The sequence below is a fragment of the Felis catus genome, chromosome C2 (genome assembly GCF_018350175.1).
Source record: "Felis catus isolate Fca126 chromosome C2, F.catus_Fca126_mat1.0, whole genome shotgun sequence".
NCBI classification, from domain to species: Eukaryota; Metazoa; Chordata; class Mammalia; order Carnivora; family Felidae; genus Felis; species Felis catus.
Window position 1 is genome coordinate 97,636,646 of NC_058376.1, and position 26,029 is coordinate 97,662,674.

At 41.7% G+C, this 26,029-nt stretch overlaps 1 protein-coding gene and 1 long non-coding RNA gene across 5 annotated transcripts in view; both read left to right on the top strand.

Annotated features, from left to right (window-relative positions):
* GOLIM4 (golgi integral membrane protein 4) overlaps window positions 1-12,563 on the top strand; it is a 79,860-nt gene extending 67,297 nt beyond the window's left edge. For all 4 annotated transcript variants that reach the window (XM_006936274.5, XM_003991933.6, XM_006936275.5 and 1 more), the window contains 4 exons: window positions 2,924-3,091; window positions 3,432-3,500; window positions 10,513-10,593; window positions 10,863-12,563. In XM_006936274.5, the coding sequence (XP_006936336.1) occupies window positions 2,924-3,091; window positions 3,432-3,500; window positions 10,513-10,593; window positions 10,863-11,012 (468 nt within the window). In that variant the 3' untranslated portion in view covers window positions 11,013-12,563. The remainder of the gene's footprint in view (window positions 1-2,923; window positions 3,092-3,431; window positions 3,501-10,512; window positions 10,594-10,862) is intronic.
* Window positions 12,564-23,252: 10,689 nt separating this feature from the next.
* Window positions 23,253-23,983, top strand: LOC123379806. The gene is made up of 2 exons (XR_006584676.1): window positions 23,253-23,801; window positions 23,893-23,983. It is a non-coding gene; the product is annotated as an uncharacterized LOC123379806 (long non-coding RNA).
* The last annotated feature ends 2,046 nt before the right edge of the window (window positions 23,984-26,029 follow it).

Below are 26,029 nucleotides of genomic sequence, written 5' to 3' on the forward strand. Positions count from 1 at the left end.
TAGAAAAACATAGGAGTTTCCCTCTGACAACTTCTAGATCAGGAAAAGCAATGGTGAGAACCACTGAAATATGCAGTAATTCTGAAAAATGAAAAAAAAAAGTGTGGGAGTTAGAGAAGCAGAGAAAAGAAATGAGCCATTCTGGAGCATGTTGAATAGTCTGCTAGGGTGTTATGTAGGTCATGTGACTGTCATCTCCCAGCAGTAAGCAACCATTTTAATCAGTACATGAAGTAAGGACGTGGGGCTTGAGAAATGGGGGAAAAAAAATGCTCAGGTACCATAATGCTGTAGAAAATTTAGAATATGAATCAGTAGAGACCTGATAACCAAGAATGTCCTTTGTGTTTACCAAGAAAGGACCTAGACTCCCAGTTCACCTGTGTAGCCGGGGGGCCTGAGGCGAGCAAGCGTCAAGTGAGTGCGTTCTCGCGCTTGTGTGTAGATGAATTTTACAACTTGCTTTAGCTCTCCTGTCATCTTTTGCTAGTAAAACCACCGCTATGTTTATCTAGTCTATGCTACCGTATGGGTCTTGTTTATATTGAAAGGAAGATCCATATATCTTTCCTTGATACTCATTGAGAAAGTCTCCCTGATGATAGCTGCTTAAAGTCCCCTGGATGGAAATAGCTTTAAATTTTTTTTTAATTTCTTTTTAATTTTTTTACTTTTTTTTTTTTTTAATGTGTGGAAATGGCTTTTGTACTTAACTTGAGCGGAGCTGTAACAAAGCACTTTTGCCTGTGGCTCCTGGGTTAGCACTTGTGCAAGTGTGCTCAGGAAAGGGTGGGAGCTCTGGAGAGTAGGGGAGTAGAGCTGGTGACTGTGGAGGGACAAGGGAGTATCTTACAAGAGCAGCAAGAAAGTGGATGTGCCTGAGCGGATGCAGGGCCGGTGAGAGGGTGCCTGTCCCAGTCTCCGCCCTCTGGGAGGTGCTGCGTGCTTTGAGGATGACCATCTAACCCTCTCTCTCCAGTCAGCACTCCACTTGGTCTGGAGGACACTGCTCTCTTCCTCCCATTCCTTCTTTTAATTAGAAATCGTTAGCCAGCTTGTCTTTGTCTCATCTAAGTTTTTTTAATTAAAGAAATTTTTTCCAGTTTTATTGAGGTATGTTTGATCATCTGTTTATTTGTTTTTAAAATTTTTTTTTAACGTTTATTTATTTTTGAGACAGAGAGAGACAGAGCATGAACGGGGGAGGGTCAGAGAGAGAGGGAGACACAGAATCTGAAACAGGCTCCAGGCTCTGAGCGGTCAGCACAGAGCCCGACGCGGGGCTCGAACTCACGAACCGCGAGATCGTGACCTGAGCCGAAGTCGGACGCTGAACCGACTAAGCCACCCAGGCGCCCCTATCATCTGTTTATTTGAAGGTAACAACTGTGCCTGTTACACTTCACCTATTACTTGCGTCGTGTTGGACCCTGTGTGTACATTTCTGTGGGCTTTTGCAAAAGCCCTTTGGTACTTTGTTTTTGAAGAGACTGTGTTATATTTTTCCTGTGTTTCTACACGTATTATTGATAATGCCCAGAAAGAAATCTATATATAGAGATTGTGGAGTAATTGGCGTCTGGAGTAAAGGTGATGACTTGTCACTCTGTATTCCCAAGAAAAGTGTCATCTGCTCTTAAATGAAGCGTGTAGCCGGGGATGTGCAAGTAATAAGTCAACTGAGACTGGTGAGCTCTTGACTATGTTCAAGGCTCCAAAGTGAATTGAAGTGGAATCTTGTTGCCTGGAGAACACTGATACAGATCAAATCTTGCTCTGAGGCCTCATCTCTGGGAGGCATTTGCTGCTTCAGCTAAGTGTCCTGTTGGTGACCCTGGAGTGATCGGGAAGCTCCTGCAAGCATTATCATCCCTGCCCAGCTCAGCCTTTAAAATCTGAATCTTGGGGCGCCTGGGTGGTGCAGTCGGTTGAGCGTCCGACTTCAGCCAGGTCACGATCTCGCGGTCCGGGAGTTTGAGCCCCGTGTCGGGCTCTGGGCTGATGGCTCAGAGCCTGGAGCCTGTTTCCGATTCTGTGTCTCCCTCTCTCTCTGCCCCTTGCCCGTTCATGCTCTGTCTCTCTCTGTCCCAAAAATGAATAAACGTTGAAAAAAAAAATTTAAAATCTGAATCTTTATGAGGACATGTATTTGTGAAAGGTGCTTTGGGAGTTTAAGTGGAAAATGGAGATAATTCTCAAGTCGATCATGTGAAGGGCATTTGTTGAACACCATAACTGAGAGCTGCTGGAGGGAGGGTTGGGGGAGAGATTTTTCAAGATCTGTTGCCAAAGACTGGGTTCGCTCAGTTCTTTTTCTCTTGTCCTTTGCCAGTGCAACATTTCTCTTTCGTGGTAGTGATCGTTCTATAGAAATTGGTTCCATGCTAGATACTGACTGTTTACTTTTGGATTAGCCCCTTCAAGCACACCCTTTCTTGAGTCCTTTCTGAGACTTCTCACTCTTCAATGGCTGCTCACCCCCTTAACGTGTAAAAAATTGCTCGCAGGGGAAAGCTTGTCTGTATGAAAATCAGCATACTCAGGAAAGATGTTCCTCCTTGCCCATCTAAATCCCCCATTTTAGTGATTTCTTTTACATGTTCTGTTCACGTCGATGAACTCTTTTTCTGGTCTCTTTAGTTCCACTCCCATTTCTCGTGCTAGAGTTTGGAGGACTGTCTTGGAATCGCTTGCCGAAAACAAGTGCTGTCTGTACTTCACTCTGATCCATCAGCCGCTGACAAATAAAGCAGGAGTTTTGTCTTTTGACTGTGGGATGTGTACTTGTGAGTCTTGGCAAGGAGAGAGTCGAGCAGTCTGGTGAAGGACGATTTCATTTTCTGCCAGTGTGTGGCCTTTCCAGTGAAATTAAATTTGATCCTGGATTTTGAGGTAGTGGTTGCTTTTTATTAAAATTTTGCAGAGGGCGGCTGTAGAGGATATAAACCCAGCAGATGACCCCAATAATCAAGGCGAAGATGAGTTTGAGGAAGCCGAGCAAGTGAGAGAAGAAAATTTGCCAGATGAAAATGAGGAGCCAAAACAAAGTAATCCAAAGCAAGAGAATGCAGAAATGGAAGAACATTTGGTGGTAAGCAGACGCTACTTCAGAGGGTGGTTTTAACCTGGGCATCTTAATAAACTGCCTGATTAATGTAGAGGGTTAGTCCTAAGGCACACTGACAGAAGGTTTGCCGCTTTGGTTGGTTTGTAGGCCACGATGTGAAATGATATGGCCACACTCAGAGAGAGCGAGAGCGAGAGAAACATACATCCTAGGTTTTGTGTTGGGAAGGATTATTCATCATTTCCTGGCCACCGATGCACTGAAAGTACATGTGTTATGGCTGCAAGCTTGCTCTTTGTCCCAGAGAACTGTAAAATGCATCTCCCGCCTTCAGTAACCCAAGCCTCCCCTTTTGTTTCAACAGATGGCAGGAAACCCAGACCAGCAGGAAGATAATGTTGACGAGCAGTACCAGGAAGAGGGAGAAGAAGAGGTAGGGAGGTGGGCTGCAGGAAACTGGTCAAACTGCTTGGTGCGTCACACTAACCTTAAGGGGCAGCGTGGGCTTTGACGTGCCTTCCATAGACACGTTCAGAAAGACATAGTCGGGATGAGAAAGGGTGGTTAGAGAGGAAATGGACTGTGGAAAAAGGTGACATGTGGTTAGAAAGTAATAAAAAACAGGGTAGTAGAATCCTTCTTTCTGGGTCTCAACTAGAAATTTTGAACTAAAAGAAGTCATCCAGCCCTCCCGGAATGGTGGACTTAGGGCTATGTGGTATTTGTAAGAATATTTTCTCTCGTTTCTTCCCCTCATAAGAGAGGGAAGAACAAAGCTTTGCATGTCAGGTCTGGGGGTCGGGATGAACCCCGTAACTTGTTCTGCAGACGTTGCCACAGTGCTGCCTCACGGGTGCCTCAAGTGTCCACTGGAAAACACTTAACACCCTCCAAAAACATTTTTAGGGTCTCTACTTTTTGCCTTTTCTCTCCTAAGAACTTAGTGTGATAATGAGATTTAATGATAAAGAAAAGGAAAAATACATGAGGAGGTCAGTTGAATAAAATGCATTTAGGTGGAATTTCGTAAATTTCATTTTAGTCTCCTTGTTATTGTAAACTTCTAACAGATTATCGCTAACTAGCTTTGAGGAGCAGCCCTGTCCTGGCGGCACATCATGTAAGTGCTGGGTGAGTGCCATTGCTGGTACCTGGTTAGTCTCCGCTCCCCACCGAACGGACCACTGAAGCCCCGAGCCTGGGGAAATGATACGAAGGAGGCCAAGGCCCCGTGTTTGGTCTCTCTCTGGCCCAGGAAATGGTCCGCTAAATCAAAGCTCTGGTGCGGAGGTGTTCCTCAGCCAGGTTTCTTGCCCATGTGGGCTTTAGCCCTAACGGGAACTGTGTGAATGGATGGACAGATGGCAGCCTGAGCCGACACCCCCACCACTGGGGATCCTGCTCAAAATACACGAGCTACCCCTTTGGCCAGTGCAGTTCCCTCGACGAGCCCTGCTTTCTCATTGTTGTTGCATTTGTTGTCCACTTCTCAGAGCTCATGTGAAAGGGTGTGCTTATACCGGGAAAACAGAAAGGGATGTTGCTCTTTACAGCCACTGGCCACGTACATCTCTAGTCACATGTACATTCACTGGCTTGATCTTTTTATCCTTTCTCTTTTCTCATCCTGCCGTTCATCCTGGTCGAGATCCTGAGCTCTGTTATCACAAGAGAACATTAGAAGAACTAGCAGCCTTGAATATTAAGATATTTGGCAAGAAAAAGATACTCATCTGGACTTCTCTTGTAACAGGATGTCTGAACGAATATTACTCTGTCTCATTATGTCAGATGCCAGGAATCTTTGAGGGATTAAAGGAGAAGAGATTCACCTTGGCTTCTTTTTAAAAATGCAGAAGGGTAAACATAAAATTTTAATCAGTATTTACTGATTATTTTTCACCTTTATATTATGTCAGTCAAGGTGGAGAGAGCAGTCCTGTGATCCAAGACGGATCAAGGATAGGAAAAAGAGAGAGACAGGAGGGGAAGCGAGGGGTGGCGGGCAGAGGTGAGGGCTGCAGGCGGGCTGAGCTGACCAGAGCCCTGTTCTGTCCCTGCAGCGGGCCCCCAGTCCTGCTTCTCTTTCTCTGGTTCCCTGCTCTGAAGTCCTGTCTGGTGCCTCTGCCCCACGTTCTGACCCTGTCTTGTGTAGGTTGCACAGCCTCCCATGTGGGACTGCTCTCAGCGTGCCTTTCTCTCTCTCCGGGTGACTTCCGTCTCTGCCCCCCGGCGTCCCTTGCACAGGCTGTGTTGCATTCCTTGGGCAGTTCCTGAGATGGTTAGTTATGGGACCTTTCCACCTTCTTCCACTGTTCCAGTCCTTCCCTTGAGGAGGGAGAAGACTGGTCCCCAAATACAATTTAAGGACTAGTAATAGAGACGAAGTTCTCAGCATACTGCAGCAAAATGAGAAAAGGAGGTCTACAATATGTGAGAACGCATAGCGTGTTGTTTATAGGTGCTGTGTGTGAGACATCTGTGGAATGGTCTGGAAACCATGCAGGGCCCTGTAATGTGCATTGTTCTTATCTGCACCGAGCCCCAGGGTCGTCCAGCTGTCCCCACTGACCACAGGGATGTACGGCTCATTGCTGCCATCGGTTCCCCTCCCTTCTATCCCAGGTCACCTGACTTCTGTCAGAGCTGTCCCTGCTCAGAGCTACAGCCCATCAGACTTGTGACTTGAGGGGCATCTGGGTGACTCAGTTGGCTAAGCGTCCAACTCTTAATTTTGGCTCTGGTCAGGCTCATGGTTCATGAGACCGAGCCTGGCGTCAGGCTCTGTGCTGACAGAGCAGAGCCTGCTTGAGATTCTCTCCCTCTCTTTCTCTCACCTCCCCTGCCAAATAAATAAATTAAAAAAAAAAAAAAAGAAAAAAAAAAAAAGACTTGTGACTTGAGCTCAGAGAGTAGGACCCAAAATAAGTGTGCTTTTTGGAAATTTGCACCATCCCTGCCTTCTTTTATCTTAGTGTAATAGCATTACCCTTCTAAGGCAGAAAAGTGATGGTTATGAACAAGTGTTCATGGCTTATTGTTTGGGACATTCACGTGGGGATCCCATCCTTGTGTCGCTTACTGTCCAGATTGTTTTATCTACTTATGAGCAAACGAGACAAATTATGGCTTTGCCAAAAAGTGCTATGTGTGCCTAAAAATTATTTAAATGTTCAGAAAAACCCCAGAAGTTAAATGACTGAAAAATCTGAGTGCTCATTTTCTCCAGCGTAACTGAAAACAGATTGGTCTGAACACTCGTGGGAGAGCGCACACAGGGATATTTGGTCAGCTTTAGTGGCACCGCCAGCCTGTGAGTCGCCTTGTGCAGGCGGCACAGCCTCCCCTGTTAAACATCACCCAGCAAACGGTGGTGTCCGTCACTGTGGCTGATGTTGCTGAAGCCTCTCCTGTGTCACATGCCATCCACCTCTTTGCATCCCAGCCTATTGGACTGCGTAAGGCTCGGCCTTCCGGCTCCTGTCTCATCCCGTGACGTCTTTGATCTGTGAAGCCAAAGCCGACCTTAGACCCAGTAGATCTGTCTTATTTTGGCTATTAAACTTTGCTGCATCACATAGGGACTGTTTCTAAAAGTGGCTGAAACGTTAGATTTCAGTGAGTAAAAATGAGTAAAGAGGAGCAGCGTTGGGAAGTTTTTGACAAAATGTTCGCGTCAGCTTCAGCAGGTTACCGAAGAGGGTTGAACGTGGAAGACGTGATTGGTGTGTCTCCATTATAAAGGAGAAACATCAGTCTGAACACGTGTGAAAATTAGAAACTTCCGCATCATTTGTTCCTTTTCAGTAATGCCTTTTAAGATGAGTTTGAATTGCTTTTGTTCCCAATACAAAGAATATACTACCAGAATAATAGTGTATACATATATATATTTGAAAATTATAAAATTTTTATTTGTAGGTTCCCTAAATTAATTTACCTCAGATTTGGCAACTGATAAATAACCCGAATTTTCCACAGTAGGTCTCCAGAGAAGAAAGACCTCATGCAAGCATGTTTCTCTCTCTGGCCAGAGACATTCTTAACCCAGCACTCCCCGTCATTGAAACTAGTGGCTCTGAGTCTTTGCTGTGGCTAAGACTCACCTTGGAGAGTGTGTGAAAAGTACAAATTCCTGGATTGGACTTCACCCTTGGAGGTTTTGATCTTACCTGTGCTGGAGCCTAGTAATCAGAGTTCCAGGAACACGCTGTTTGGAGAAGCATGCCTAGGACAGGTGGCCACGGGCGGACTTGGGGAAGTCTGAACCTCCTGAACCTTCTGTGTAAAGTGACATATATCTGTGTCTCTTTGCATACATTTGCATTTCTTCTCAAAGTTGTAAAAGGGTTCGTGACTCCCCCCGACACACAAACACACAGAAAAATTTTAAATCACTGATTTTCATCCAGCCCTTTTATTTTACAGATGAGAAATTTGAGCTTCAGAGAGGTCGGCTAAGTTTTGGAAGGTCACACAGCTTGTTATTGTTGGACCCGTGATTAGACCCCAGCCAGGTTTGATTTTAGAGGCTACTGTAATTAAGGCTGTAGCAAGTACGGTAACTAAACAGTGGATAGGGACGAGTTCTTCTTTATAGAAGTTAGTGAATGCAGAGGGAATGGTGGAATTAGAGAGTCGCCATTTTTGTAACCTCTAATTAAACGGGTGACTTAAGAGCAAGTCATCAATGGGTGATCTTGCTACATGAGTGGAGGTCAGGGAGTTGTATCATGGAGGGGTCAGGCTTCTTAGCTCCTTGACCAACTTGAGCCTCATTAAAAGTACCAGGGACACGTTTTATATGCCTCCTGATGCGGTGAAGATATAAAATATGCAGTATTACCTTTGAAAAACTCTTGCTTTCTAAATCGAATCCATTTAAGTCTTAAACTTCCTTTTATAAGAAATGTGGGGGCCAAAGGAAATAAGTGATACCTTAAAGAAGCAAACAAATGCAGCATGTGGGTCATTCTACAGGAAAATGAGCTAATAGCATTAAGGAAAAAAGGGGAGCAGAACGGATGTTAGGTGTGGCCTTTGTTGGGATAATTAGACCAAACCTGTAAATAGACGTTTTGAAGATAATCAGGAAAATGTTAAGCATGAAGTAGACATTAGATGAGACTGTGGGATTACTTATCAGATGTGATAATGGCTCTATGGGTATGTAAGAAAAATCCACAGTTTTTAGAGATAACATACTGAAATGGATAGGGACGAAATTACGGTGATGTAAAATGTGATAAAATGATGATGAATAATGAGGTCTAGAAATTTTAAGAACCCTTCATCAACAAAAATAAAGAACAGCGATAGGTGATGCAAGGGCAGCAACGTTGAGATAACTTTTGGACCTTGGTGATGGCGGTAAGGAGTTCTTTGAATTATGTTTTATTTGTGTGTGCTTGCGAATTTTCATAGTAAAAACAAGTGACCTTATTTTTATGCAGCCAGCACTTTGGAGCCAGTTTTAATGAAGGTTTTAATCCAGGTCTGTCTGACTCCGCAGCCTAAGTTAGGGTTTGGCAAACTACAGGCCTCAGTCTGTTTCGTAAGTCAAGTCATACTGGAACACGTCCATTCCTTTTTGTTCACGTACTGTGCAAAGCTGCTTCGGCACCACAGGGGTGGAGTTGAGGAGCCGCTCCAGAGACTTTATGGCCGAGAAAGCCTGAATATGTACTGTATCTGGCCCTTTACAAAAAAAAAGTTTGTCGACCTTGATTTATATGTTCTTTCCACCATGTTGCAGTTTCAAGGCAGTTCCTTCTCAATCCCAGCTAAACCAAATTTAGTGTTCACTAGTATGTTTTCCTTGATAATGCTCTAAAAGACGTGTCTTTGTTTCCTGAAATTGATCGGGACACTTTGGCAGTTTAATGATGTTTCAATGAGTGAGACCGTAGTATAATGTAGTGTCAAATAAGTGGTTCGGTGGTTCCATCCCAGCACCCTGGGGAATGTCGTCACGAGACTCTGTGACTAAGGGCAGAGGAGATGTCATGGACCACTGATAGAGCTTCCAGGTGAAGCTAGGGTGTTTTCTCTTTAGCTCGCGCCACCGGAACATGTGAATACAAAAACCCTGCTCTATGCCTCTGTGTCCAGAATGTACTTATTTGGTGCCATCGTACTTTAGGGCCTGTGAGTCCGGCCGATGTTGGGCTGATTAGAAGAGATTCACGAAAGCTGGGCTCTTTCTCGGGCATCTTTGAAGGGTCATGTTTGTAGGCTCTTAAGCCAGGTTCCCTTCAAAGCTTGTGGGGTGGGTTGTGACTCATCCCTGTCATACCTCAGATGGACACTTAAGAGGCAGCCCTTAATTTGTTCCTCTTTAATTGTAACGCCTGCATACTTGCCCTCCTTTGCGCATTTGTGGGATTTTTAACTCCCCCGGCCCCCAAAACCTGGTAATTCTGTGTGTGATTCCGGAGGACTTAACTCTTATACCACTGTCCTAAGACAAGGCAGGTTTGCTTTTCGTCCCAGTACATGATACTTAACTGATGGTCAGCAATTTTTTGATACTCAGCTGACTTAAATCTTTTGGCATACATAAGGTTGTCAAAATACTTAAGTTAGAAAATGTTTTACCTTGTAATTTTTGTGCAATGTAATCATTAAATGGAGATTATTTAGCAAAGATGTTTGGATACTTTCTTTGATTTGCATTTTGAAAAAAATAATTGGGATCAATGACACATACTAGGAATAGTGCACATGACAGAAAACTACTTAAAACAGACATGTGATGTTAGAACATCGAAGAGATGTAGGGATTTGAGGCAGTTTAGTAACTATTTCATGAAGAAATGGAAATGATTGTGTTCTGAGCTCTAGATATTTTAGCCAGAGAACTTTTTCTTAATTAAGAATTGTACATACACATTTTCTCTGTTTTCTACTACATTGTATACAGGTAATGGTGTCTCTTCTCTGTGCCTTTACAGAGCAGGCATTTGCTGCTTTGATTCTCTTATTCATTGACTCATTCACTCACCAGTATTTATTAAGCAATTGCTGTGTGCCAGGTATACATCTTGGTATTGAAGACAGTTGAGTAAGACATGGTGTCTGTCTTCGTAGAGGTTACATTCCGTCAGAGCCTTCAGACTTCTGCAGTTCTCCCATTTGGAAAAGGGGAACTTTTAATTTCATAAGCTGAATTTCTTCAAGTGTTAATCTTGGAGGTTTAATGCTTATTCAGAGAAATTGGAAATTCACACACAAAAGTCCTAGGCTCTGAATCAATCGTGTTGATTTCTTTGTAGGACGTGTGTTGTACAACTTCATAGCTAATAGACAAGTCAGGCCTTTGGCTTCTGTCCTTTTTCAAATTCATCTTTAGCTTGATTTTGTTTCTACTACTTTAAATGAACTTTTTGGAAATCAAACTATTGAAATTATAAAAAGTGTCACCTAGTATCTCTGGTTTCTCTCAGGTTCAGGAAGATTTGACTGAAGAGAAAAAGAGGGAATTAGAGCATAACGCTGAAGAGACCTATGGTGAAAACGATGAAAACGTGAGTGTGGGACATACATTTCGGCCGCGTGCATGTGCGTGTACGTAGGAGATGTGAATGGCTGCTTGTGTAGATACCACTGTGTACGTCTGAAAGTCTGTGATGGTATGAGGATTAGGGAAGACCGCACTGTTGCCTGTTGGACCATTTTTATTCACTCTTTTCTCTAAAAGTGAATAACTTCATGCCTTTTTTTTCTTTAAAGAGGGAATTATTTATATCACTAACTCTATGCCCTCTTACTTTTCCCTTTCTCTTTTACCTTTAAGGCCGATGAAAAAAACAATGATGGTGAAGAGCAAGAAGTTCGAGACGACAACCACCCCAAAGGCCGAGAGGAACCCTATGAGGAGGAGGAAGAAGAGGAAGAGGACGGGGCTGCTGTTGCAGAGAAATCCCGGCGAAGAGCTGAAATGTAATGGTGCCCGACCTCACCGACAGTGCTCAGCCAACGGATTCTTTTCAAGCTGCTCAGACATAAATCTGCCTACTGAACTCTAGGATATTTAATTACAAAAATTAAGAATTTAGACTTTTTTTTAACTTTTGTATTAGAAATGCTCATACATTTATATGAATATATTTTGATAACCTAGGTTAGAGCTTCTTTTATATTCAAGCTAAACATGGGCAAGAAGAGAAAGAATAAAGCAGACCTTGGCCTTTGAATCTCATTTTTCATAGATTAGGTGATGTTGGAAAGGGCACCGATTTTGTATATTTCAGCTTGTTACTTTTCTGTCTTCTAGTTTCCAGCTGTTCTGTTGTTTGCCTTTAATAAAATACAGGATTTCAAATAGGCAATACTGCAGAAGGCTGCAGATCCTTTAAGGAGAATGGCCAGTTTATTAACTGCTGCCTTTCTGAGGTTCTTGTGAGGTATAGTTCTGATGGAATTTTTACCCATCTGTCTGTCTCTGCAAGAAGATCCATGTACAGAGTGACATACGATTGGAAAGGCATTTTGGCTATAAAGACATTGTTTTTCAGAATTTTTGTATCTGTTAGAAAAATGTTTGGCTTTACTTAAAATCACAGCTCTTCTTGAAAGGAATTAGGTTTTTAAATGAGATGGTACTAAAACCCACACGACAGTATTCTGGACTTGGACACTCCAGTATTCAAACAAGGTAGGGCACCTCAGTGCATTAACCTTCCTGAAGGACTGACACCTTGTTTACTAACTAGTGTGTGTGGCTGGTGTTTTCTATGTGAGCACCCATTCAGTTCTTTTTTTCTGAAGTCACCTAGTGATATCCTTGTTTCAATATCCAGTTCTCTACAGTACTATATATTTCCCCTGTAAGCTCTGTTTCTCAGTATGTAATCACTTTGATAACAGGAATGAACATGAAGGCATTCCAAATTATACAGTTGAATTAGGGTTATTCTTCGAAAAGTATTCAGTGAAATACACATGGTAATATGATAGACCCTCATGATTTTTCCATTTGCTGGGATTGGGCTATGAATTACAAAAGTCCTTAAAATAAAAATTTAAAAATCAAAAATATCTTTCGGGGTAGAGACATATTTGTCTCTCTATATAAAGATTTTTTAAATATATAGAATTAGGTTATAATACCCATATGTGTGTGGTTTTATAATACTCTCAAATTAATAAAGGCAAATTTCAATTTCTACCATTGTTGTATGAATGCGATGTTATTTTTTAATAACCGCACTCATGTATGGTTCTGATTATCCCAGCGGAGTGATTGTGTATGTATGCATAGGAATGTTTTGTTCAAATGTATTTTGGATTTTCAATAATCATAGATCAAATTTTACCTTTATGTATAAAAACCCTTTATGTAATGTAAAATGTATAATATTGTACATAATATTCAGAATACAATTATTTTGGTAAATTAGTTTGTATTTTTAATGTCCCAGTTGCAGTATTTAATTATTTGAACCATATTGAAACTTGGTAATAGTCAATAAAGCTATGAAAAGCAAGTGGTAAATCTTTTAAAAGTCTGTGATTTCTTATTAGTTTCTGATCTTATTCTTCAGCTCCTTTTTGTAAAAGGAAAAATTTTAGGAGGTCGCCAGTATATATTAATGAATTCTAAAATGCCTTTCCAACCTTTACCTACTTTCTTTATCTCTTTCTCTAATTGGATTGGTACTTGATTTTTTTCTCCCCTTTCCTAAAGGAAGAGCTAAGAATTGTTATTTTATTTGAGCTAGTTTTGGTGAAGAAAAAATAAATAGGTACAGAAACCTAAGATGTTGTCATGTGAGCACACGCAAAACAAAAAACCTATTAAATCTTCCCTCCGCCCCCCACCCCAGAAGCAACCATCACAAACCATTCTCCTCCATATGGCACCAAGTTGTAGTCATTCTGACTAGTGGTTGGAAGAGAACTAATCAGCCAGAATTGATCTACATCAATGAGATGAACAGAAATACAGGGTCACTTGTATTTATCTTGCCAATTATTCTGTGACTTTTGGCGCAACCAAAAAATCAAAGGATTTGGTCTCAGTGACATAATCAGAAGGGTGGGGGAAGGCACCTTTATTAGGGACAAGTACAGTGGAACACAAAAAAGCTACATTAGTACAAGTGTAATGACTACATACTTGTAAGAATGATCTTAAAAGATCCTGGAATAAGAGTATAATGTGAACCACAGGTAGGTCACAGCGACTCACTTTCATAAAGGAAAATTATTGACATGTATTGAATGCCTTCATAATACAGGAAGTATGTGAATAGGTTCCACGTTATCCCCACAGTGATCCTTTAAGTTTCATGGAATCCCCTTCTCACAACTGAAGAACTTTGTCCTCCTGGAGCATTTGACACTGTTTAACTGAGTCCTCAGTTATAAACCTTCCTGAAGGACTTCCTCATAACCTTCCTGAAGGACTGACCCCTTGTTTACTAACTATGTGTGTGGCTGGTGTTTTCTATGTGAGCACCCATTCAGTTCTTTTTTTCTGAAGTCACCTACTGATATCCTTGTTTCAATATCTAGTTCTCTACAGTACTATATATTTCCCCTGTAAGCTCTGTTTCTCAGTATGTAATCACTTTGATAACAGTGAGTTCTCAGTTCTCTTATTACATTGTGGTACATCCATGCTAGGGCGTGTAAAAAATTTAAAACAAGTCATTTTCTATACTTGAATCCTCTTTTGTCTTCTGTTGTACTATCTCTTCCTAGGTTTTTTTTTTTTTTCCTTACCATCCTGGCTACTTTTTCTCAATCTTTGCAGGATTCTCTTCTCATCCTGCCTTTAAATATTCGTGTTCTTCAGCTTTTGTCCTGGAGGTCTTTCCTCTATAGCCCTCTCTCTGCCCATGCCTTGGACACGTGTCTCCTGATCCATTTCTTCGGCCTCACTTTCTATGACCCGTTCTACCTCAAATTTATAATTCTCAAAGCTAAATTTGTCTTTTTCTCTCCCCTCCTAACACCTACTTTTAATTTCAATATCTCCACCAAGCTTCTCAAAACAGAAACAAAGTTTGTCCTTGATTCTGTCTTCACTCCCTACAGAGGCTACCAAAATATCTTTAAATTTGCCCATTTTTTTCCCCATTCCTACTATCCTGGTTCAGGCCACTGTTCCCTTTTACCTGGACTATTACAACAGTCCTTTAACTTCTCTCATTTGCTCTCCCCCACCAATCCCTAAAATCTGTGACAGTGTGATCTTTCAAAAGATAACATTAACACTCCCCCACTATAAAATTATTCAACAAATTGCTATTCCACACAGAGAAAATTCCAAACTCTTAAGTATAACCTACATCATCATAATCTGGCCCCATCTTACCTCTCCAACTTTATAATTTACATTCTAATACTGAATCATGATAAATGTGGCTCCTCCTTGTCAAGCACATTCCTCTCCTAATGTCTTAGTAACCCCTCCACCAATGCCAAAGCTACTGTGTCCTTAATTCAGGATAGCTGGTGTCCATTTTCTCAGTTGTACGGAGAAAATAGTCTGCAGAAGTAGAGAACAAACATAACTCACAAAAGTAAGCAAACAGCTTCTGCACAGGCGGAAGTGAAGAGAGTTGTGGCAATTTTGCAGTCCTTATATCTTGCCATTCCTGATGCCAGCCAAGTCTACCCCGGGGGTTGATTAATGAGCAAATAAATCTTACTTTTTTCATTTGAGCTAGTTGAAAATGGATTTCTGTCACTTGTCATCTGAATATTCTTGACTAATACTTAATATTCAGTTCCTTTAAATCATCATGCTCTCTTGCATCATGGTACATTTACTACCTACTCTCCCCAGAACCACTGTCCAATCCCTCTTTACTCTCTTCTCCTTTGCCTGGCTCATTGATTTAGGTATCCCCTTAGATACCAATTCCCCTGGGAAGGGTCTACCTCCCACTCACCCCCTGCCCTGCTAGATCGTATACCTTTCCATGTCCTTCTATAACATCCTGCATTCCATATCCGAGTATTTAACACAGCCTATGGAAACAGACATGGGAATAAGCTTGGCTATACTCTTCTTGGCATAAATGTTCTATGAGGGTGGAGACCTTATTTTTCTTGTTTATTGTCACAACCCAAACACTGATACTTCCAGTAAATATTTACTAGATGAATATCTTCCAGTCCTCATCTGAGAATATTGACTACTTCAAGATCATACAATGAATAGGTGGCAGAACTAGGAATTCTTCCCAGATGAATCTGATTCCAATGTTAATTGCAAATACAGCCAGAGTTGGATGGATTACTATCTAGTGCCACATTCTGGGTTTCACATATTAAGAAGGTGTGTTTTACATTTTGCAAAAACAATTCTGGTGGGAGTCAAAAATTTTTTTAAATGACCAGCCATAGGGTCTTGAGGAGGAACCAAGCCATAGGGTCTTGAGGAGGAACCAGGAGACTAGAATTATTTGACCAGGGAAAGACATAAGGTCAAAGGAAGATGTAATGTTTTATGTCTATCTGCTTAGAAGCATCAACTGTAGCATAAGGAGTAAAGAATTTCTTGAGAAATGGGTTGGTGGAGTTATGACATCTAGAGAGGTTTTTAAGTCAGAATACACTAATCAGTTATGGTTTATAAGAGCCCTACCTAAGCCAAAGAAAAATGCAGTATTATCTTAGAATGTCCCTGGGTCTTGTGACTGACTGCTGGGGGAGGGCCAGTCGGTGTGGTGCAGTGGACCATGTGTTTGTCCACTGGTTGTCCTTTTGTCTGCACACCATTTCTCTTCTGCCCTTCATTTGTAGAAAGGCCTACTCCTGTAACCACAGAATTGGGCCCCAAACCAACCATTGTGCTCCATCTTCTGGGATTTCTGTATGAGGCCAGATCAGAGAACTGCTCTCTGGCTGCTCTGAAGTGTACATCTGGAGCTTCCAGGGGTCATACTCCCTGTGACGTGGAGAATACCCAGTTGCAGCAGAGAAAAATGAAGCCAATACAGAAAGAGGGACAGAACTGGGAATATAAGAGAGGAAGAAGAAAAGTGAGGAAGGAAGAGAGATAGATACAGAATGGTAAAGTGAATGGTGTTCAAATTCCCAGGTTCTGACTTCCTTTGATTTCCCTCCCACCCCATGCCCCCCCCCCTTTTTTTTTTACTTCAGCAGGTTTGAGGTTCTTTTCAATCACAACCTAAAGAATACTGACTTAAGCATTATATATATATATTTTTTATGGGGAAGAACAAGATTAGGATGAGAGGAGATACTTGGCATTCACTTTTAGTCACATTGCCCTAAGGTGGCAAGTTTTAATAAATAATGACACGCTTTTTGCCAATCTCTTGATCGTCCTGTTTTCTCTTGGGTCTGTCTTTAAGGCCCAGAGAATCTGTGTTGAAAGCTTTGGGATTATTTTAATGAAGTTAAGAATACTCATATATCCTCTTTCTTTAGTCTATACCAAAGATCGGCAAAAGGGCCAGATAGTAAATCTTTTAGTCCTTGTGGGCCATAGAGCCTCTTTCGAAACTATTCACCTCTGCCATTGTGCTACAAAAGTAGCCAGAGACAATACATAAAGGAATGACTATAGCTGTGTTCCAATAAAACTTTATTTACATAAACAGAAAGCATGCCAGAATTGGCCTGCAAATTGTAGACACCTGTTCTATATGATCTGAAGGCCTGCTGTAAAAACAATGATTTCAACCGAAAATAGAGCATTTTGAGATCTTCGGGTATCACAAGGCTTTCTATTTCTTTCCTATAATCCCTTCTATTTGAAGTTGGCAAGCACTCAACATTATCTCAGCTGCTTCATTTGTGCACTATTTTAAGTAATTGGAAATGAAATACTTTTGTCCTTGACTATCTTGGCTGACCTTGTTCTTACCATTCCCTATATGCTACTAATGGAGCTTGAAATTAAATGCCATTTCTGTTTGTCTGTTAACACATACACAGAATTCCCTATAAGGTACATGCCTTTTAAAGAACTGAGCCATTGGAAAACATGGGTTTGAGCAAGATGAGATGACTTCTTTTGGTCTGGTGTGTTCTTTCTCCTTTGAAGACCTAAGGAATTAAAACCAATTACCATTAATACATTAATGGCAATCAAATTTGTGATCTCAACTCCAAGAGTTTTGGGGGGTTCTGCAGGTGATCTGATTCCTGTTAAGTTTGTGCATCCTAGTGGAATTAGACTTTTTTTCCACAAAGTCAATTCAAGCACATTTTATATTCCCATAGCCCTGGCCAATTACCTCCTGTGGTGGTTTTAAAATTTATCCACAAAATCTTTAATCCATTTAAGAGGTGGAATCTAGTCCCCCTTCCCTTGAGCATGGGCTAGACATAGTCACCGGCTTCTAACAAATAAAATTGAAGTGAAATGATAGTGTGCGACACAGAGATTAAGTCACAAAGACAATGCAGCGCCCTCCATATTCTCTCTTGGAAGCCAGCTACCATGTCATGAGGATGTCGGAACAGCTTAATGTTGAGACCTACATCTGTATGGCAAGAAATTGAGGCTTCTAGCCAGCCAGCAGCCAATGAGTAAGTGAGGCCTCCTGCCCCCAGCTACTGGAGGGAGTTTGGAAGAGACCCTCCAGCCTCATTCTGGCCATCAGACTACAAGTTGATTGTAACCTCATTAGAAACCCTGAACCAGAACCACCCAGACAAGTCACTCCCCGATCTCTGGCCCCACAAACTTGAGATAATAAATGTTTACTTACTTTTAGATTTTGTTGCACAGCGGTAGATAACTAATGCATCTTCCAAGGAGTGTTTATGACTCAAAGTGGGGAGGCCAATGGTGAAGACGATGTGCAGCTGCATGGTGAGACTGGGCATCTAGCCAGTTGCTTTGCTGGAAGCCAAGTCTAGATGCATTGGTGACAGAAGAGAAAGATCTACTTAATGAGTAAAATAAATTTAACTCAATTAATTTGTTCAAATTATTAGGCTTTTTTTGGCAGATATTAGTAGCCTCTAACATAGTATTACTCAACTTGGATTCATACCTGAAGAATTTCTTTTTTTTTCTTTTTTTTTTAATTTGTTGTCAAGTTAGCTAATATACAGCATAGTCTTGGCTTCAGGGTTAGATTCCCGTGATTCATCACTTACGTAAACACCTAGTACTCTCATCCCAACAAGTGCCCTTCTCAATGCCCATCACCCATTTTTACCACCTCCCAACCCCCACTTCCATCAACCCTTAGTTTGTTCTCTGCATTTAAGAGTCCCTTATAGTTTACCTCCCTCTCTATTTGTATCTTATTTTTCCTTCCCTTTCCCTATGGTCATTTGTTAAGTTTCTCAAATTCCACATATGAGTGAAATAATATAATATCTGTCTTTCTCTGACTTATTTTTCTTAGCATAATACCCTCCAGTTCCATCCATGTTTTTGCAAATGGCAAGATTTCATTCTTTTTCATTGCCAAGTAGTATTCCATTATGTATATATATACCACATCTTCTATATCCATTCATCAGTTGATGGACATTTGGGCTCTTTCCATAATTTGGCTATTGTTGAAAGCCCTGCTATAAACATTGGGAAGAATTTCTAAAGTAGTGATACCTGGGCTCCATTTCCAGAGATTCTGAAATACCTGCACCAGGTTGGAGTCTGGGCACCAGGATTTTAAAATTCCCTGGTGTTTAAATTTCCAGGTGTTTCTAAAGTATAGCTAAGATTAAGATTAAGCTAAAAGTAGGAAAGAGTAATGCTCCTTCCCCAACATCTCCCTACCAGATGATAAATTACAATATAACCAGTCTCAGAGCAAATCTGCAAAGCAAATATTTATGGGCAAGCAGAAAGAGACATTAAGCTTTCCTGAAGTCTCCATAAAGACACAGATCCCTATCCTTTAAAGCATTCTAGACAGGCATAGGGCGTGAAAGATTTGCTCAGGACAGATCCTATAATTTCAGAGGCACAGCATTCAGCTAAGTTTCCAACCAGATCCTGTACCTGACAGTTTTCCCTTAAGAGTCCCATGTCTTCCTCCATGTCTTTGGGCGGCAGGAGGGTCAGTACCTGTACAAGACTTCCCCCAGCTCACCCACCTGTTCTGAATAGCATTCATTCACTTCTAGAATGAAAAAAAAAATGTGTTTAATATCCACAGTACTATCTAACATAACAGTGTTGATTTGAGTGAAGAGAGTAAAAGATCGTGTGACAGTGGCCTCTGGAGTGTAGACCCTAATGAGATCACCTATTTCTCAGCCCTGGATGCATATTAGAGCCACCAAAGAAACTTAAAAAAAAAGAGTCCCGCCCTGACCTCAGTCTAATGAAACCAGAAACTCTGAGGGCAGAGCCTGGGCATTGGTCTTTTCAAAAACTTCTTAACAAGCCCGGATTATCAGGGGATAGGGTGGCCGGGAGATACAACCCTAAAGGGGTAGTCTGGGTGGTGAAACTCTTCTATATTCTGACTGTGAGAGTGTTATGCAAATCTGCACAGGTATGAATATTGTGCAAAAGAAAAGGTCAATCTTACTGTTTCATTTTAAAAATAAGGGGCGCCTGGGTGGCTCAGTCAGTTAAGCATCCAACTTTGGCTCAGGTCATGATCTCGCGGTTTGTGAGTTCAAGCCCCACATCGGGCTCTGTGCTGACAGCTCAGAGCCTGGAGCCTACTTCAGATTCTGTGTCTCCTTCTCTCTCTGCCCCTCCCCCACTTGTGCTCTGTCTCTCTCTGTCTCTCAAAAATGAATAAATGCAAAAAAAAATTTTTATTACATCCATATCATAACTATTAAATTCTTTTTAAAAGCCTCAGATGGGGGTGCTTGGGTGGCACAGTTGGTTGGTTAAGCATCCGACTCTTGATTTCAGCTCAGGTCATGATCTCACGGTTACGATATCGATATCTGTGCTAGGCATGGAGCCTGCTTAGGATTCTCTCTCTCCCTTTCCCTCTGCCCTGCCCCCAGTTGTGCTCTCTCTCTCTCTCTCAAATAAATGAATGAATGAATGAATGAATAAATAAATAAATAAATAAATGCCTAAGATGATTCTAATGTACAGCCAGCCTTGGAAGTCACTGGATTAGATTCCTTCAAGGGATGGTCTACCAACTTTGGGACATGTATTCACTGTTAGGCCACCACCAGTGTGAACTTCCTACATTAACCAGCCTCCCTTACACCCCGTATGCACATATCCACTTATATGAGCACACCACATTGTCTATGCTGAAGTATTTTAAAGTAAATTAAAAATACTATAATAGTGAGATATAGCTGTCTTTCCCAGATTCACACTGGGGAATTTCAGAACATTGCAGTAGGGGAACTGCATGAGTCAATAGTTCTATTAATCTCTGCTCTTGGAGAAAAACTTCATAATGCAATTGCTTTGTCTCAAAAGCCTGTGTCTCAAACCCATAAACTGTGGTTTTTATGGAATAACAAAGAATCCCAAAAGGAGAGTAGTTTGGCAGTTTAATTAGTTTCATTTCTGAGTAGGATCATAGGAAGAAATAAATACATTTTATATCACAAAACAGTGTGCATGGATATGTGTGTTATACCAATGAAATAAAAGTTTCAAGAAACAGCTCATGCCTTTTCTATCTTATGCTATTTCATGGCAGTGTTAGTCACGACTCAGTGTCTTGCTGGCATGATGCATTAACGGTGAGAAAATCGCAGCTAAAATACTCTGGGAGAATATAACCATGTGTCTGCGCTTCTGCCTGCCATGTGGGAGGGAAGCAGATGGGAATGTGACCCCTGGCTGCACCACTCTCTGGCTTTCTGAAGTCAGGCAGGTTTCTTGACCTTCGTGCACCTCCACTTGCCCACTTGTAAAATGGGAAGAATTGCAGCCTTCAGGTTGAGGTTGGGACCACTAATCCTCATCTGCGCACCCGATTGCTAAGTTTCTCCTCCCTTCCTTTACATTTAAGAGTCACTGAGAAAGAGACTGGGCATGGAAGCCCTGACCTATTTCTTAGCTTGGAGGCCAGAAGACTAAACCTAAATTTATGGTCATTGTTTTATATTGAAAATCAATTTTTTTTGTCTTGTGTTTTAAATTCTTTTTTATTATTTTTACTTTAATTCCACTATAGTTAACATAGTGCTATATTGGCTTCAGGTGTACAATATGGTGATTCCACCATTCCCTACATTACCCAGTGCTTGTCATGATAAGTGTCCTCTCTAGTCCCCATCACCTGTTGCACCCATCTCCCACCTCCCTCCCTCTGGTAGAGGGAACAAACCATCCGCGTGTTCTCTATAATTAAGAGTCTCTTTTTTGGTTTGGTTCTTTTTTTCTTCGTTCATTTATTTAGTTTACTTCTACACATAAGTGAAAACAGGGGCTCCTGGGTGGCTCAATTGGTTAAGCATCTGACTTCGGCTCAGGTCGTGGTCTCACAGTTCACGAGTTCAAGCCCCGCATTGGGCTCTGTACTCATAGCTCAAGCCTGCTTCAGATCCTCTGTCTCCCTCTCTCTTTGCCCTTCTCTCTCTCTCTCAAAAATAAAAAGAGAACATTCAAAAAATTAGAAGTGTTGAGATATAATGATTTGTTTAAAAAAAAAAGTGAAATCCTGTGGTATTTGTCTTTATCTGACCGTGTTGTTGTTTCTCTTTAATCATGATATGTGGTAACTAGGACTTATCAGAGCTTTCAATATATAAAATATTCAAAAATCTTAAAAACAGTATACATTCTTTAATCTCCAATGATTCAGGACACTCTGGCTGGAAGCAGAAAACTAAGTTAAGTTAACCAGTTGTTCTGGCCAGAGAGGATTGAGTAGTTAATAGGAACTGATCTGCCCCGTCCACATCCTTACTTTAAAGTAACCAGGAAATGGGGCACCTGGGTGGCTTAATCAGTGAAGCATCTGACTTCAGCTCAGGTCATGATCTTGCCATTCATGAGTTCAAGCCCCACATCAGGCTCTCTGCCGTCAGCACAGAGCCCATTTCGGATTCTCTGTCTCCAGCCAGCCCCCCTTTCCATCTCCCCCTCATTCTCTCTCTCTCTCTCTCTCTCTCTCTCTCTCAAAATAAATAAACTAAAATAACCAGGAATGAGGTGCTTGGGTATCTCAGTTGGTTAAACATCCCACTCTTGGTCTCGGCTCAGGTCATTATCTCAAGGTTCATGGGTTTGAGCCCCTCATCGTGCTCCTTGCACGTGCTGCAAGACGTGCTGTCTCCCCCTTTCTCTGCCTCTCCCCCATTTGTGCTCTCTCTCTCAAAAATAAATAAACATTTTTAAAAAATAATGAAAATAGACAAAAATAAAATAACCAGGAACGTCTCACTTTTATGGATTTGCCTTATGGAAAACTAGTAGTATATGAGGGAAAATGAGATGATTATCCTAGCTAAGGCAAAAGTTGTGCAGAGTCTCAGTAGAAGGGAATGGCCAAACAGCCTGGTTGAATTCCTCACCATTGACTCGCTTCCAAGGCACCCCAGGGCATTTGAGGACCCAGGAAACTAAGCAAAGTATATTCAAATATTCACTACGGCACTTCCTAAAACTTTAGAGATTGGAAACATACACCATATGTACAGACCTAGAAATCGTGCAAAACGCAAGTACCGGGGAGTAAATCAAAGGCAAAGAAGCTCCTTGGTTCAGCCTCTGGTTTCTGCTATTTGGGGCAGGGGGCAGGGAAGGGGTGTTGTGTCATAGAAGCCAGCCCTGCTATTTGTTCACAATGTGGACAGCTGTTCTAATTTATGAGTGTGTGCTGTTTAGCCCAGGGTCTATTCAAGCCAAGACCAGAAACTTTTCTAAGACATAGAGGAAAACGTAATGACCTTGCAAACTTCATGGTACAGTTAGGGTAGTTCAGTATATTTAAAAAATCTCCAACCTGGCTTTTAGATTGCAAAAGCTATTGAAAAGCCTGCTGATCCTGAGAGAAAATCAGGTGTTGGTTGGCAACCTTGGGAGTTCCCCCAGAGAAATTTGAAACTGGCCCCCTTATGGGGAGGGCTGGGAGAGATGGAAGAAGGGGCAGGCCATGTTGGCAGGTGGCAGGTTTGATAAGCATGGGAACTTACACAGGAGGCTTGTCTTAGGCGCTGCCGGGAGGAGAAAGCCTCCACACCTAACCGCCAAGTTTAAAAGGTGTTTGTAGAAGCCTTAACTGGGCTCAGTGATTCACACCATCCAGGTGTGCTCAACAACACATCACTATCTCCATGCGGCGTTCTTGCAAACGGTTCCGGCTGCGGGAACTGTGGGCAGAAGGAACATTCCAAGGGCAGGAGCAGGGTGAGGAGCCTCTGACTGCCTGGGTCCAGCTGGAGGGTCAACTGTGGTCACAGCCTCTCGATGACTGCCTCCAACAGCAGGTGAAATATGGTATTTGAAGTGCAACAAAATGACTAAGGTGGCTAAAGAGAACAATACGTGTTAATAAGAATGAAGCTGGATGGCGAGGAAAATCAGCCATGACATACACTTGGAAAGGGAAGAAACATCAGTGTGGAACCTGAAAATGATAGATTTAATCTGCCTGGAGGCGCGCAGGAGGGAACTGCAAAGTGAAACCTTGGCTTCTCACTTTGAAAATGCATTTGAATTCAACGTGTACCTACACAGTAAAGTTGTGACTTTTGCCTACGACCATCCGGTTCCACCACAGGACAGCCTCGGGCAGGGGCATCTCTAGGTGAACGTCCTGGGAACAAACCTCTTCCTGACCTCCCTGAGTCTTATGTGTACAACATCTCACAGGGGTGCTGTAACTTCAGTGAGCCACACCAGGTACTCCCTCGTTGTTCTTCTTCCTTCTTGTTGTGGCTTTCTCCTTTTTGCGCTAACCAGCTTACTAATACTTGAAATGCCTTAACACCAGGACTTGAAGACTTAGGAGTTCTCAAAGAGAAATGAATGGTTTGGCAGAGGATTCTGGATGAAGAAGCTTATCCACCTGCACAGAATCTCAGGTAACTAAAATGTGCATCACTGAATCCTGGGGGTTTGGGTTTTTGGGATGCTGCTGGATGATGAATCAGATGTTCAGAGGATGTTGGCGGCCTTGAGACTGGGGGAAGAGAGCACCATTCGCCAAGAGCCTGCCCACCTTGTTTGTCTTCAGCTGTGAGTAAAGTAATGAAAATATTCTGCATTACAGTTCAAAGATTATGACCCTTTGCAAACTCTAGGAGTAGTTACTTTCATCCCAGTGGATTGCTAACTCTGACTTCTTAAATGGTTTAGTGATTCTATTCTGTACCTCTGCTTTGGAATGAGTTTTTGTTTGTTTTTTTTGTTTGTTTGTTTTTATTTATTTATTTTTTTATTTTTTTTATTTTTGGGACAGAGAGAGACAGAGCATGAACGGGGGAGGGGCAGAGAGAGAGGGAGACACAGAATCGGAAACAGGCTCCAGGCTCTGAGCCATCAGCCCAGAGCCCGACGCGGGGCTCGAACTCACGGACCGCGAGATCGTGACCTGGCTGAAGTCGGAGGCTTAACCGACTGCGCCACCCAGGCGCCCCTGGAATGAGTTTTAAGAGCCCCTGGGAGCCTCTTCTGTCTTCTATCTTCATAGCATCTTGGCTTCCATTATCTCAGAGCTATAGGAGGGCACACAGGTACGATCAAGGCTAATGGGGTAGAGACCATGATTCCAATTTTTTTTCTCTGCTTTTCCCTCTTTCGGCTCCACATCTATAAATACTCTTGGTTTTTGAGGGCTGACAGCTGAATTAATAAATACTGTGCCTATGCATATAGCACTACAGAGACATATGTGGGCTTTAATCCTTTTGGCATTTCCCTGTGGTCTGTTCTCAGCTCTTGAATCCATGTGTGCTCTCTGTAAAAGGGGGAACACACCATCCACCATATATTCTTCTTTCACTAGCAGTGTGATAAAGCCAAGGTTTTGTGAGTCAAGATTCACTGCAAAGGACCAGCTGGCCCCTGGCCCACATCCCCATGGTTTTCTGGCCTACTTTTTTTTTGGTTTTGTTTTAATTTTATATCCTAAGAGTAACAAACAAGACAGTTGACACTACGCCGGGAACTGGCTTCTAGAAGGAGTCTTAATGTTATACCTTTTCTTTTTAGATAGCTTAGGAAAGCAATGGCTAGATATCAGTATGGATTTTTATATACTGTGTATGTTCTATAGAGTGTATTCATTTAATATAAAACACTCGGCCACTTCAGATAGCCAGTTCAGATAGACAGTAATTATAATTAAATATATTTTATGAAAGCCTCAAAATACAGCATTAATTTTATGTGTATCGGAGAGCCCAATATAAGCATCCAATTTGTTTTAATGAAGAGGTAACTCAGGAGCCTCATCCACGTGTAGAACTGATGAATTAAGAGGGAATACAACATTGTATGTGCTACCCAGCCCACAATTTGAGGGGGGATCATTCAATTATTAAACTGCTTCTCCAATACTTTTTTCCACTTAGAAATTATAATCATGCCTTTGCCTTCATATGAAAAATTAATGAAGTGTCATTTATATTTCGATGGCTAGAATAAAGAACTAAGTCAGCACCTTCGACTCACACTCTTCTCTTGTATCTTTCTGTTATTTCTCCCAGGATATAGTTCCACTATAGCTTTAAATCTACAGGTGATGCCGAAAGCAAGTAAGCCTTCCAGTGATGCAAACACACTTAAGCCCCAAATGTAAAAGTTGAAAACAAAATTCCAACTGTAAATATGACTTTTGTGCCAGTTGAAAATGGTATATTTCTCCCTGTTGCTTGGAAATGCACTTAGCCTCCAAAGTGGTATTTCTTAGAAGGCGAGGACATTGATTTAAAAAAAATTAGTTGTTCTAGGTTCCCATCAATGTTGTCATTGTTTTTAAGTATATTTGAGTTGTGTTTTCAGCATTTTAATATACTTGCCAAGTGATATCGGAAGCAAAATCTAAATGAATAGTGTTTCTTCATCCCTCTTATTTCAAACTGAAAATATTCTTGGGGTAAAAAGGGAGGGATGTATGTGAGCAAATA